This window comes from Drosophila albomicans, chromosome 3 (genome assembly GCF_009650485.2).
Source record: "Drosophila albomicans strain 15112-1751.03 chromosome 3, ASM965048v2, whole genome shotgun sequence".
Classification (NCBI taxonomy): Eukaryota; Metazoa; Arthropoda; class Insecta; order Diptera; family Drosophilidae; genus Drosophila; species Drosophila albomicans.
In genome coordinates, this window is record NC_047629.2 from 50,111,522 (window position 1) to 50,127,009 (window position 15,488).

At 34.3% G+C, this 15,488-nt stretch overlaps 2 protein-coding genes across 8 annotated transcripts in view; one reads left to right on the forward strand and one right to left on the reverse strand.

Moving 5' to 3' along the window:
• The window catches only part of LOC117568603 (axotactin), a 100,764-nt gene that overhangs the window by 19,911 nt on the left and 65,365 nt on the right, over window positions 1–15,488 (forward strand). For 3 of the 7 annotated variants that reach the window (XM_034249359.2, XM_034249360.2, XM_034249358.2), the window contains exons 1-4: window positions 1,083–1,556; window positions 10,325–10,991; window positions 11,768–12,050; window positions 14,260–14,479. In XM_034249359.2, coding sequence (XP_034105250.1) covers window positions 10,388–10,991; window positions 11,768–12,050; window positions 14,260–14,479 — 1,107 coding nt within the window. In that variant the 5' untranslated portion in view covers window positions 1,083–1,556; window positions 10,325–10,387. Of the gene's footprint in view, window positions 1–1,078; window positions 1,557–10,324; window positions 10,992–11,767; window positions 12,051–14,259; window positions 14,480–15,488 lie in introns of those variants that run through there. The other 4 variants (XM_034249354.2, XM_034249356.2, XR_004572158.2 and 1 more) reach the window with 4 other exon arrangements.
• On the reverse strand, window positions 5,772–7,825 carry LOC117571990 (uncharacterized). The gene is made up of 2 exons (XM_034254498.1): window positions 7,511–7,825; window positions 5,772–5,852 (listed from the first exon to the last, which is right to left on the reverse strand). Exons 1-2 carry the CDS (start codon window positions 7,823–7,825, stop codon window positions 5,772–5,774), a joined length of 396 nt encoding a protein of 131 aa, XP_034110389.1.

The window sequence follows — 15,488 nt, forward strand, 5'->3', positions numbered from 1 at the left end:
TGTTTATCCTAATTTCGTGGGGTGGAGGAGACAGAAAATTTAAGTGCGGTTTTTTTTAAGTGCATACATTAAAATGCAATAATAATAGATTTCGATATTCAACAATGATAAATTGCTGTTTCACATATTATTTATGATGATTCGGTGTGCTGTGTGTTTTAAATAATTTAATAAACTCAACTCAAAGTGTAAATCAATGAAATATTAAGAACCAATTAGCAAGGTGAATTTGAATCAACTAAAATTTGCATAATATCAAAAAATTACGAAATATATTAAAATTGAAGGATTCAATTGTAATTTCTATAAATCTCATAAATACAATTCAATTTAAGTGACAGGCACTTAAAAAACAATAAATTACTTATAATACTCAAAGTACACAAATATATATCAACTTATAAATAATTCAAGAGTTGTGAAAGTTATTGTAAACAAAAATAAGTAAAAACCAGGTGCTGAGAAAAAGGCTGTGAATAAATCTTAAAAATACAATATATTTAAAATATATAAATTGATATATTCAAGACTTTAAGAAATGAAAATTCTATAAGTTAAAAAAAATAATAATAAATAAAGAGTACGCAAATATTTATCTACTATACAAAAGCAATTTTTTAAGAAAAATAATAAAGAAGATAATAAGCCAATAAAGCAATGAATAAATGTGAACAATAAATTACATAATATATTAAGTGCCAACAAATTTGTATTTATTTTATTCTAATACACCAAGAAAAGTTACAATCATAATAAAGTATAAATAAAACAGTTTACAAATATTTGTCAACTTCTAAATCATTCAAAGGTTTTTGACAACTAAAAGCAGAAATCAAAGAAAATATATAAACTTAGTTAAATAATAAAAACAATCTGGTAAGAACTTAAGTCAATAAGGCAGAGAATAAAAAAATACAAAGTCCATTGAAAGCAAATATGCTTATATTATTTAGTATTCAAACCTTAAGAAAATTGTAATATCTACAAATTGCATAAATAGAATTTAAATGCCCGTCACTTAAAAATCAATAAAGTATTTATTTTATGCAGAGCTACAATCGTAATAACTTTATCCAAAAAAAAAAAAAAAAAAAAAAACACAAATATTTGCCAACTTATAAATAATTCAAAAGTCTTGAACAAAAGCAAGAAAAGTTTTTCAACAACAAAAAATAAAAGCCCAGATAAATAATAATAACAAGGTGCTAAGAACTTAAGCCAATAAAGCAGTGAAGTCATGCACAAAATAATCAAATATAAATATTAATACATACAAAGTTACAGTTTACCTTTCACATTTCCACAAATAAATACAGTTGAAATATTTATCCACAAACAAAAAGTGAAAAAAAAGGAAAAACGATAAAAGCAAAAGGATGCAAATTACATGGGAAAAGTGAAGTAATTACAAAATTGCTTTTAATACCGAGAGTGTTGCAAGAGTGTTGTGAATGCGTGTGCATGTTGCAAGTGCATAAATTCAAATATAAACATTGTGGAATATATTTAAATAAACTACATAGTAGAGCAGCAGGAACCAAGTTATGGCAGTCCGGGTAAGGCGGCATTTAGTTGTGTTAATTATATTTATAAGAAACATGCACAACGCGTATGATTAGAACAAGTAAGACAGCTACTGTCGAGTGTGCTCCACTCTGACATACCAGATACCAATCGTCAATCATACACAAAACGGTATTATTTTTAAAATATACCTTAAAACGGCTAAATATACAATATGCTATGTTTGGTATATCGATATAATATTCCATTGAAAATATACCGCATATAAAATATACCGGATTGCGAAATTCCTTAAATTATACCAAAATCTTATACAAAAGAGCAGTAAAATATATAGAATGTTATGTTTGGTATATTAATAATATACTGTTACATTCAAAATATATAGCATATAAAATAGATTTGATAAAAACATAACATTCGGTATATTTTACCCTTTTTGGGAATATATTTTGTACACGGTATATTTTTAATGTTATAGTACATAACATTCGGTATAATTTACTAGTGTATATAGTAATTTATATACGGTATATTTTAAGTGTAATAGTATATCGATAATTTACTGGTGAATATATAATTTACATACGGTATATTTTAAGTGTAGTAGTATATACGATATACTATATACGGATATACCAGATTGTCAAGAAATAGAGGTCTTTTTCTATATGGTATCGGTTTCTGTCATTGATCAAGGTTAGATATGGCTGATTCTGCTTAAAATACCCTTCTTTCCTCTTGGTAGCGGGTATAATAACTACAATAAAGCATAATTAAGTCACTCCTAACACGAGGCTCAATTAAAATGCCTGGCACGCCAGCAACATTAAAAAGTGCTCAACAAAATGTGCATAATTCTTTAGACCAAAGCAGCTCACTGGGCTGTTGCCTCTCTTTCTCTCTTCCTATCTTGCTATCTCTTTTTGGCTGGCCGTCAGCGGGCTGTCAGATGGGTAAATGGGCAAACAAACAACTTCATTACAAAGCAATGCAAGCAGGCAAATTAAACAATAATTATTTATGTATACAATAACAAAAGAACAGACAATTATAATGCATATGGAGCAAGCGAGACGGAAACATCGTACACACGTACACACACACACTTGCAGAGTCTGAATCAGCCAAGCGTGTAAATTTCGTTTAATAATTCTAAGCATCTCTTCTCTCTCTCTGTGTGTGTGTTCGTCTGAGTGTGACTCAAAGTTGCATAAACTTTTGGCTGAATTCAAGCACTTATTGTTTAATTTAATGGAATAGTTTTCGACTTTGAGGGCGGCGTCGACGACGGCGGCAACGGCGGCTCAAAAGCCATTAAATCATTTTTAAAGTACTTAAAAATAATTTAATTTATTACTGCAAAATGCTAACACAGTGCAGCCTAACGAAGTGTTTTAACTTGAGCTGCGAAATTCTTTAGGCTTCGTCGAGTAGAGAAAACATATTCACATCGACAGCGTAGAGCAAAATATTCTCAAGTTATTCAGTCGTCTTAGGCTGCCTCACTGTACTGAGTATGTTAATCAAGTGTCAATGACTACGCTTCAAGTTATTTGTGCATAATTTGACGGCAATTCTAATCCCATTAAGTATGTACGAGTATTATAAGGAATTCATTTGAAAATGTGTGGAGAAGCTTGCTTGAAAGACACTCATTAATACATAATCGTATCAGAAATTTAATGATATTTAATTAATACGTCAAATTTGATGTAGAAATCTACAACTCTTAGCAAAAATATGTAACATATAAGGGAAAAGTTGGATTGTTTTTCTTTTGTTATTGTATATATACATAAAGAAATTTCTCAGAAAAAAATACAAAAAATACTTACGTAGACACTCATTCAAGAGGTTTTCCAATTTAGGAGAACCATTTAAATTCCTATGGTGAATTAACAACTTTAAGGCAAATCAATGCAAAACTTCGACAGTTGAATTTTCTTTTAAAATCTACAGCTATAGCATGAAGATTTAAAGGGGAAAACAAAATATTGTGTCCTTTTGATCAATAACTAATAAATAATAATAAATAATAATAAAATCAAACAAATTTTATATACCATGTAGAGGGAGGAATTGATTACAAATAAATAAAAAAAAATTCAGTATTATTTTTAGCATTTCAATAATAAGTTAAAATAAATTTGTCAGTTTTATTAACGTGTATGTATGTATTTGTACTTCATTTTCTATAATGTAACATTTATTTAACGCTTATGATAGATAATTAATACGAAGCAGAGATTAGTTACCAATAGCTTTTCAACTGCCAAATTCTGACTTACATTTTCAAAATACAAAATCAACAAAATAAAATATTTAAAGAAAAACATTCAACCTTCAGAAAAATTATGAAATTAATTAATATTAATCGGTCAAATTTTCTTATATAATTCTAATATTAGCAAACTTAAAATGTTAAACTGTTTTTATTAATACAAAACAAATTGTAGAATTTTTTCTTAGAATGCAAGTCTAATTTGTATAAACGTAAAATAGGATTAAGTTGATTATAAGTAAGCTCAGATTTAATCGTGTACTGCATATGAAAATGTTTCTTGTGGCGGATAATATCTTTATGGTGAATATTATCTTTATTATTGTTAGTGACTACCCACAGAATTATCGTGTGTGTGTCTCGTCTCTTGTGGTTTAACATTAATATTTGTCTGCCTGCAGCGTTTCATGTGTGTGTCATGTCTTAGCTGTTCTCTGTTCGCTGTTTGCCGCCCACGCAGTTAGCAAAACGTTCTTTATGCGTTCATTCATGCAGCGTGACTTTTATTATGTCACACACACAAGCGTTTATATATATATCTGCTATACATGTTATATATCTTTGCTTTGTTGTCTATGCGGCTGCTAACAAATAGAATACAAAATGCCACAACTGGCGCCATTGTCGACGTCACTTAATATACAAATTTCAGTAAATATTTATACACACACAAACATACATATGCACGCACATACAAGCGGCTGCAATTTCCGGCTGGTGTCGCAGCTAGTGAAAAAAGAAGAAGCAAACACAGAGCCCAATTCTCAGTGCAATGTTCACCAACAACCACCCACAGCAACAATTCGTTCAATTTCAAGCAATCAAGTTATTTTAATTCATTACGCTTACGCGGGCAACACTTTGGAGACATGCACAGCGACAGCAACAGCAACAGCAATAGTAACAGCAACAGTCACAGCAACAAAAGCAATAGCAACAACAATGACCCCACCATGCCCCCTTGCGACAGCCCCAAAAGAACATTTGGGGGGCAAGTGCAGCGTGCAGCTTTGCCTTGCGTTGCCTGACACTAGCAACGTATGTCGTGAAAGATACACTGAAAGATAATACCAGGTTTTCAAATCAACAACACTCGTCTTAAAAATTGTGTTCTTAAAATAAGACCAAATTCTTAAAACTGAAAACATTAGTCTGAAATGCGCCAATTGACCAAAAATAGAAGACTTAGGTTACGAAATTCTGTAAAGTATCGAAACTCCTATAAAGTTGTCGACTAGCTTTAAGTGTCATTGTTCATAGTTCAGTTAGTCGAGCTTTGCAGCTTTAGAATACGATTTTTGGTCTTAAAATAATACCAAATTCTTACAACTAAGAACATTAGTCGGAAATATACCAATTTCTCTAAAAAAGACCAAAAATACCAGACTTAGGATACGAAATTCTGTAATGTATCGAAATTTCTATAAAGCTTTTATCTAGCTTTGATTGTCATTGTCCAGTCTAAAAGAGGAAGTGTTGAGTTCAAATGTGTTGCGTGAATCAATGAAATTCGTAAGTAGTAATAGAAAAGTGGTTAACATACAACTTAATAACTGAATTAGGTCATTCAATAAAATTTGTTAAATCAATATTAAAATAATAAACTATGATGGAATATTTTTGGTCTTAAGACTACAAGATTGTTTCCTCTTATTAATAAGAACAAGCGTCGTGTATCAAATGTTATTGAAAACAAAATAATTTTGTTGATTTGTTGATTGTTGGCCTTAAAACTATACGATTTTTTCTTCTTATTAAGAATAACTTGGATAAAATATTCATTAAATCAAGATTTTAAACCAAAATTCTTAGAACTAAGATTAAAATCTTGGTGTTAGAACTTTTTTTCAGTGTTTGAGAGTGTATATTTGCATGTGTTTATATTACATACACCCATATACACACACACATTCACGCTTTCTCGCTTGCACACATGACTATCAAAATGTCAGACATCTGTCATTTAATTTAATTTGACTTCACTTGCTTTCATTTGTTCGCGCGCTTCTTCTGTGCGCTCGTCTTCGCTTCTCTTCTCCTTTTGCTTTCACTCTTCAGCTCTTTTCTTCACTTTCCCTGACTTTTGTGTGTGCGCCCGTTTTTTCCACGCGAAGGCGTCGCAACGCCTTCCTCAAAAACGTGCAATTTAGTGGGGGGCGTGGCCGGTTCGCTCGCTTGCGTTGTTTCTGTTGTTATAGCTGTTATTACTGGCATTGCTCTCATTGCTGTTGCCGTTGATGTTGCTGTTGCTGTTGCTGTTGTCGTTGCCTTTGCTGTGAGACACATACGCGCATAATTTAAAACGTTTTTCCCTCGTCAGTGAACGCGATGAATGGAAAACGTTTTGCTGCAACGAAGTTTGCATACGCTTAAACTTCACCACACACAACCGAATACACACACAACCACATACACACACACACGCATAGCACAACATATTAAAGTTGAAGTGCACTTTAACTTGTGGTTAAGTTGCAGTTTGTTGAATTATCTTAATGAAGTTATCGTTGTTCATCTACATACATGCTAAATATGCGTAGCGTTGCCAGCACTCATCTCGATAAAGTCGGTCGCTTGTTGTTGCAATTTTCAGCTAAAGGTTGAACTATAGATTGAAATGAACAAAAAGTTGAAAAGAATTAAAAGAAGTTTCATTATCAACTTATTATTTCAATATAACTTATAATTCGTTTAAATTGAACAATAACTTCAAAAGAAAATTATTAATTAGTTTAAATACTATTATATAACTTATAACTTATTGGTATATTATTAATGCGCAATTTGAAAAGTTCGCTTTCTTCAATGATCCATTTCAAATTGATAATATTTTCACTTGCGTATACTTAATATTGCATATACACATAAAAAGTATCTTCAGCTTATACATACTGTATACATAGTTGGGAAATTGTACTATCGTGACTGAAATTGATGATAAATTGATTGATTCAAGATTGTTAAAATTTCGTCATATTTCAAAAAGCTCACCACTTTGTCTTTGTTTTTTAAATACTTCGTATTTAATTAAAAGCGTAACCAGAGTCAAGCTGTTTAATTTAATATTAATATTAAATTTAAATTTGTTTCTATTCACTTTGAACTAAATATTCAATTTAAATAGATAATCAATGAATGCTTACTGTATTCCAGTTATTTAAATTGTTGTCCCATTTGTTGAATATTTTGTTTAAATTATTTCTGTTCTTATATAAAAGTCTTCAAATCATTGAAAGATCTTTAGATCCTATTATATTGTAGCAAAAATACTTTCTGTGAATTTAAGGAATTTGTTAAAATGTTAGTAAAGAAGTCGAAAATAATTAGGGGTTTTTCATGATGTTTATTTAAATATATTTAAAATTATCTCTTAAACCTATTGTTAGTATATCTTAACCAATTTTAAAGCTGTGTATGTAAAGCTGTCCTATTAAGTGGCTCAGCTAGTCAGTTTATGTTTCCCTGCAGAAGAGTATGCAAAACATATTTTGCATATGAAATTAAATTTCCATTGCCTTTTTGCAAAAAGGCAATAAATATGTCATTTGTTGAGCTAAGCTATGATAACATTGCTACTCAACATTAAAGTTAATCTAAAATGAATTAATGAGCTTAGAACTAAAAACTATGATTAATTAATGAGCGAGAGTCCTTCCATTGAGTAGATTATTGTAGTCGCTTCAGCTTCTGTGCTTTCTGTGCTTTGGCAATAGCCTTCAGCTGTTTGTGACGATGATTTAGCTTCTTCTCGAGGTTGCGTTTGAACTCCTGTTCTCTGACCAGGCACTGAAGATCCTCGTAGCTGCAGCTGGCCATGCGTTGCTTCAACTTGTTAATCAGATGTGTTGTCAGTTGTATCTTTGTCTGCGAGACACGAGCAAATTGAGCGCGCTTCCGTTGCAATTCAGCGCGATGCATGAACAAAGCGTATGCGGTTGCAGGCGAAGCCTTAGCCGAGGCGGGAACTGGGCTGGAGACTGCGGCGGAGGAGGATGCTGATGATGATGTTGCTGCCATGACGATCTCTGACTGAATGTGTGCTTATTCCCTGGCGACAGCTCTATTTTATATGCTACCAGCCTTGACCTGCACTTACCAGCAAGCTGAGGCAAGCGGCAGGATTTAGTTGAGAATCCTTGTCTGCCTGCCCAAAGGGATACGCGATTTTTCATGCTCAATTCCTTGGAGTGTCGTTCGCGGATTTCATGCACAGGTAGCGCACGAGTGTTGTGTTATCTATGCCACATTTTCGGGTTACGTGTGCTGGCTACATTAATGCACTTTAGGTAAATCCCACGCATATGCATGAAGCTGGATAACAACGCGACCGCGACAACAACAGGTACAAGTGCAGGCAGCTCTTTTAAGCAGGAAGCCAAAAGTTAGGTAAAGTTTCGCGCTTCACTGGCCGAGCAACCAAACCAAAAATTAGGTAGCACCGTTAGCAAACCATAACCGAAACTTTCTGTGGCAGGCAGTAAATGCAATGGAATATTTTTGAAAGGTTGCTCGGATGCGAGTGGAAAACACGCACGCACGTTTTGCCAGTCTGATGTCTGACGCAGGCATGCATCAATAACTTGGCCAAAGCAAACGCAAGAGCAGCCTTGACATGGCTCTTCGTTCACTCTCCGCTTTTGCTGAGGTTTATTAATTTGCATGAACTTTGGCAATGCTCATTTTTCATCCAAGCACTTTTGCTCCGTCCGGCAGCTAAAGCCGCAATTAAAAATTGCTTATGAAACGGAAATGGTAACAAAAGCAAGAGAGAAAGATGGGGTTGATGGGGCAAAGCGTAGACCACGCCCACTTTTTGGTACGTTATGCAAAGACCGACAAAGTTTTTGGGTAGCAAAAACTTAATTTCCACTTTTTGTTTTTTCCTTCTCATCTCCATTTTTGCCATTTCCCTTTGACGTTTTTGGCATCAACAGACACTAACACACACACATACTCACAGACACTTTAAGCCCCGCCCAGAGAACCGGAGACGCCTTCCAATTTTTGCTGTGGGGCATTTAGTGTAAACTGTGCGCATCATTATTTTTGAATTTTTGACAGTTTTTTCCACGACGATAAGCTACTTGTAAATCAACTCTCAACTCTCTCAAGCTAAGCGAGTGAGAAAGAGGAAGCACACGCATCACATCTTTAGAGCAACTTTTCTTCTTTATATCTACAAGACTATGCGAGTGTGTCTATGTGTGTGTGTGTGTCATCACATTTCCGCCGGAAGTGTAAGCACAAAAGTTCGTTTTCGTTAAATGCCAAGCAAGAAATGCAGCGTCGCTTCATTTTCAGCCAGACATTGACTGATGATGATGAGCATGATGATGTAAATGGGATTTATACCAGTGCGCCATGACAATAGTAAACTGCTCACACACACACACACTCTCACACACACACGCATAGTTGGAGAGACATAACAAGTTGCTGAAATCATAAGCTGTGATAGCTTCTTTGTGCTGCCGCTGTGACGAGCAAGTAAATTGCCTCAGTGAATTTATAGTGCAATTACCACAAATCTAATGAACTCATCGTCATACTCCTCCAAGCAGCATACGCCCAAGGAATGAACATTTTTCTTGTAGCATACTTTTGTGGGCTTCGCATTGCGTCTCAGCATTCAAATGAAATTGACTTAACGCTCAAATTAGTTAAGTTGAAATGTGATTTTAGTAGTTGGAAATCAAGCGGAAACTTAGTTAAGCTAACTTACTATAACAAAGACAAATCTGAGCTTATTTTATATGCTTTATAATAATCGTTACGCAATTAAAACTGTTTTTTTATGCATTTTATAGTGTGAATACTCAAGTTAGGTGACTAAATAGTTTAGATATTTTCTAGTAATGATTAACTATTTGTAATTGCTATAATGCTCTTTATTTAGTTATATAGCAGCGAAAAATATGAGCTTAGCTTAACAGATATTTGTTGGTAGAAAATTAAGCTATCTAACTAACTAAAAGAATGGTAATTAGCTAACTTACTCTAAAAATGAAATCTCTCGGCATTGTGACAATGTTTTGGTTGAGCAATATTACATTTTTGTGTCATTTATTAATTAATCTATTCATTTTTAATATATTAATTAAAATGGCCTTTGACTTTTAAATAAAATTACATTAATAGATAAAAAACCATCGGTTTTAATTTTTTTGTCGAATCAAAACATTACAAATTTAATGGCTTCCGGTTTATTAACATCATTTTGAAAATGTTATCATAAAACACAATAAATGTAAGCATTATCTGTAGCTGGCCAAAAATATAAATGTAAATACCTCACTGAAACTTTTAGCTGCGCATTTAAAACTTTTACCATTTACTTCAATCAAATGTTGGTTTGAATAAACTTAAAGAATATCTAATGTAATTTGGGTTAGGTGGAATTAAGAAAGCACTCCAGCTGAATAAGCTTCATTAACTTAATTAAAAATACATTACTTAATCACATTATTTGCCAATAACTAATTCAAATCCATTCCATTTCCCCATTTTTTTTCGCAGTCAAGAACAACGCTAGCACTCTGAACCCGTTTGCAACGAAAGGAGTGAAGAAGGAGTAAAGAAATGTCGCTCAAAGTGCTGCCGCTGTTGCTGCCATTGTTGCTGCTGAGTCCTTGCACCATTAAGGGACTGAGCCTGGCGAATGGCACCGTGGTTGTTGCCAGTTTAGGCGATGGCAACGCCGCCGGCAATGTCAATCAGCCAGCACTTGGCGTCGTTGCAGGTGGCATCAACAACAATAACAACAACAGTAGCAACAGCGGTGGTGGTGGCGGAGGCGGTGGCATCGGCGGTGGTGGTGCCAATCTGCCAATTGGTGGCGGCACTGGCAGTCAATCAAATAGTGAAACTGGCGGTGGCAACAGCGGCATTGGCGGTGGCAACTCGCAGGCGAGCGGCAGCAACAGCAACAGCAATAACAATGCCGCTGGCGGTGGTGGCAACAGTGGCAATAACTCGGCTCTGATGCAACCGGCCAAGGAGAAACAGTATGACAAGTGCACAGGTCCCGGGGATCCAGGACCCTGCAAGCAATACATCTACAAGTGGCGCTACGAACCAACAACGGGCGAGTGCACCACATTCATTTGGGGCGGTTGCGATGGCAATCCCCAGAATCGCTTTAGCACCGAGACCGAGTGCCTCTTTCACTGCATTGGCGCGCCACGTAAGCGATGCATAACCACTTTTATACCCGTTACCCATAGGATCGAAGGATATTATAACTTTTTGACTACGACAAGTGTATGTAACAGGCAGAGGGACGCATTTCTAACTCTATAAACTATATAGATTCATGAAACGAGACGATATGGCTATGTCCTTCTATCCGTCTGTCCATGTCTGTGTCCGTTTATCCGTATGACTACCTAGTGGCTACATAGCTTCTTTGAAACCCACTTCCACCGCACTAGTAAATAGTAACTATGATTCCTTACAATTTGATTGTGATCAGATAAAAGTCTTAGAAATTTAAAAAATAATCAGCATTATTAATTGCATTAGTAGGCATTTATTTTGTATCTCATGTTATAATTTTACTGTATATTTAGTATATTGATAGTATTTTAGTATTTTTTCGATATATATAAATATTGCATATTTAAGTTGTTAATATACGTGTTGGTATATTTCAGTATTTTTAGTGTATTGATTTAGTATGTTTAAGTATTCTTTGTATGTTTATATGGTATATTTTAACAATAACACTGCATACACATTGCTTTGATTTTTATCGAAATTTGGTATTTCGGTATTTTGTCGGTATATTAATTTAGTATATTTGGTATAAATATATGGTATATTTTAAATATAATAGTAATTTAGCATTGAATTGCTCGATTTGAAATTGGGTAGCGGGTATCTCAAAGTCGAGCACACTCGACTGCAGCTTTCCAACATGTTTCTTTTAACCCAATGCCTGATTCAAAATCTTCCTCGCAGACACATTGCCACCGTTTTTGCAGTCAACCACACGTGAGCCGAGCACCACAGAGTCCTCGCTGACCAGCTACACGCAGAGTCCCGCCCAGCTGCCGGTGGGTTACGGTGGCGGACACATGGGCGGCGGTGGCGGTGGTCACATGGGCACCACCCCGGTGCCCATTGAGCAGCGTGGCCCGGAATTGACATTTGCGGAAACGGGTCAGGGCAAGACCTTTATGTTTGCCAAAAACAACACGTTCATCCAAATGGACGGCGACATCATACAGACATTTCAATTAAGGTGAGTGGGGCGGGAACGGAGGGAGGAGGCGGATGTTCAGCAGCAGTCAAGAAAAAATATTTGTTGCCACGTTGTCGCATCATGTTGTGTCCAGTTGACACACTTACCTCAATTTCAGTGGTGCAGCATTTTTGAAGTCTTTTACATTTTGCATGTCCCCCGCAGAATACCGAATTTCGCACGATTCGCGCGTCATTTGCCAGATTGTTGGCGTTTCAGCTCAAAATCTGTTGTGCCTTTACACCAAAAACCAAACAAATTGCAATCAATATTTGAATAAGCGTTGAATGTGCTCGTTTGTAAAGCTAAAGCCATTCAAGTTGTATTTAATAAGAGCAGAGTTTAAAGACAGCTCTCGACAGAACAAAAAGTGTGTAAATCAAGAAAAAATAAACTTAAGTCATGCTGAAATTATTTTACACTTAATTTAATAAAATTTATAATTCTGATTAAATATTTTACATTAGTTTCATGTACTTCATGTAAAAAATAACCAAAATTAGGTCTTGAATGCAAGATAGTTTGGATTGATTAGTTTTGCTTCAAGATTATTCTCAATTCCTTAAGATTGAAACGTTCTCAATCTATAAAAGTTCATCCTCAATTTATTAGATTTTTTCTCTCTATCTCAAAAGTAAATTAGACTAAATATGGTCCAGGATTGAGCAGCTTTGGTCCTAATTGCTTATAATTATATTATTGTTTGTATTTTAAAAAATATTCTCAAATTAAATTATATGAATAAGCAAAATGATTCGAAGTGGATACCAAAGCTTTAAGGAAATGCAGATTTAAAGTCTTCTAAACATTCTTTACAATAATTGGTAATTGTAAAAACATTTTAATATATTAAACCATTCATTTGCACATTGCAGTTCATTATGGCAAATTAACAATTGCCAAATTGTCGATTATAAGTCCTAATTGAATACTATAAATTCTCTGAATTCTATACATTTTTCTCTAGCTTAATTGTGGATGACAAGTGAATCAAAATGAAATCAACAATTTATTGGCCAAACAAAATCTTTAAAATGACAAATGCAATTGCTCTAACATTTAATTTATATTACTGTCAATTAATTAATAAATGCCAAATTGTCGCTTATAACTCTAAGTGGAACTTTTTGAATTATTTGACTCTTTCGCTGACCTGACTATAACCGCAAGATGACGATCCAAGTCAAATCAACAGTAAATACGAAAAACAGAAATCTCAAAAGTAATAAATGCTACAATACTTAACCACATAAATTCATTTACATCATTGTCAATTATGGTAAATTTATAATTGTCCAATTGACACTTGTAAACTCGAAATAGAATATTATAAACTGCAGTGCAGAATAATTAACAAGAGCAGTCATTAGGAGCCCAATAACCAAACCAAAAATATGAAAATATTTAATAAATGCATAAATAGTTGGGACCACAAAAACGTATCAACAATTTGACAAAGTACTTGTCATAAGAGAGACTAAAGACTAAAGACGTCTAATCAAAGTTTTGCTCTACACTAATGGGCTAAACAAGTTTCCAGTGCTGAGTGCGTGTGTGTTGCAAGGTGCAATTAGTAGATATGACATTGCTTTAACATTTGTTGGCACTTAAGGCAATTATTTTTAGTTGTTTACAGGCTCGAGCATCCAACAGATCCGGTTGAGAGCGGAAACTCTGCCCTTTGGAAAGTTGATTTTCTGCTCAATTGCAGCAGGACCTTTGCTCGAAAGTTGACATCAAAACTTGCAGCTGGCATTTTGCTGCCGGCTGTGCGAAAAATTTAAAATTCAATTTCGACAAACATTTGCCATTTGCATATTAAATTAAGATAAAAAAATATTATTTAAATGTGGAGAAACAACACACACACACAACATATTCCGAAGACAGTTGTGGAGAGTCAAATAAAATTAAACATAACTTTGTTGCACAAAAGTTATTGTTGTTGTTGTTGTTGCTGCCTCTTGTTATCATTGTTGTAGCTGCTGTGGCTATGGCTGTTGTTGCTGCTGCTACATCTTGGCCAGGCTGTTGGCAATTTGGGCTGTAGTTTTAATTGTAACTCATGTTGTCGCCGGCAGACAACAGTTGGAGAGAGCCTGAGAACAAATAAATTTAAAAGTCTGTCAGGCACACAAAAGCAAATGCCATCTCACTTCCACACATTGTCTAACCATTTATCTCGTTCTAACTTTTTCGGTTTTTGCAGACTTTGCCGTGAGATTTCATTTCAATTTCGCACACGACTGCCGCACGGCCTGCTCGTCTATCACAACGTTAAGAATCCGGATCGCATTAATTTGGACCCCTATGCACTCTATGTGATTGTCGAGAAGGGTCAGCTAAAGGTTGTACATGTCTTTGGCAAGCATTCAACGAGTGTCACTGTGGGTGAGAGTTTAAATCGAGATGAATGGCACAGTGTTATGGTAAGTACCCACAAGTTCCACTTCCACTTCCACACACAAAACTTCACTTTACATTCGCTCGCCTAACTAGGCGATCCCCCAGTGCAGTGGCAGCTTTGCCTTTGACTTTCAGCTTTTTCAACCAAGTTTTTCCTGCTGCAGTTGAAGACCAACTTTTTTGTTGCTGTAATTGCTGCTGTTCTCATTGTTGTTGGTGCTTTTGCTATTACCGGCGTTGCTATTTTACCATTGTAATGGGCATTTTGAATTTGTTATGCTGTTTACAGCATTTACTTTCCATATATGCCTACTGAATGTTATGATTATCTGTATAGTGCATCCTCATTCACAATATACGTACACTTCATACTAACCCTGAAATACATATATTTTAAATTGTATTTATATTAACTTAAATATGGCAAACATATTGCTTGCAACACTATTTAATGTGAAAAAAACATTTACTAAAACATTTATTTATTTTGAATACATTTGAATCTTATAACTCTTGATTAGCACTTTAATTGAAGCTAAGAATGATTTTGGAATTTATAGATCTTATCGTACAATAGAAAAAGACCCTAAAACCAATCTTGGCTTTATACATTTATAGCCATTTAGTTTTATGGGCCATAAGTTCTGCCCTTAAGAATGTATTATTATTTTTCCACCATTTCATTAAAACGCTTGAGTAGCAACACATACATTTTTTATCTGGTAATTTGACAAAAAAATGTTCCAAGAATAACACTAAGTATATACATTATTACACTTCATCCATCGAAAACACAACTTTTAAACGATTCATCAAAATTGCATAACAACATTTTCTTATATTTTGCTTATTGAAAAAAGGATACAGCTAGATATATTTGACATATAAAATTACATATCTTTGACTTATCTACTTTAAGTCTATTTTTAAGATCATAAGGAACCCAGGGAATTTGTTCAATATTTGGTATAGTACAAACTTATATAGTAATGCTTGGATTATAAAAAATTGGTATTTTAATAAAATACTACA

Excerpts from the sequence above, each read along its gene's own strand:
- LOC117571990 (XM_034254498.1), bottom strand. The coding sequence starts at position 7,825 with ATGGCAGCAACATCATCATCAGCATCCTCCTCCGCCGCAGTCTCCAGC. Across the intron at positions 5,853-7,510 it reads AGCTGAAGGCTATTGCCAAA|CAAAAGGAGAAGAGAAGCGA; the intron begins GCACAGAAAGCA and ends GAAGAGTGAAAG.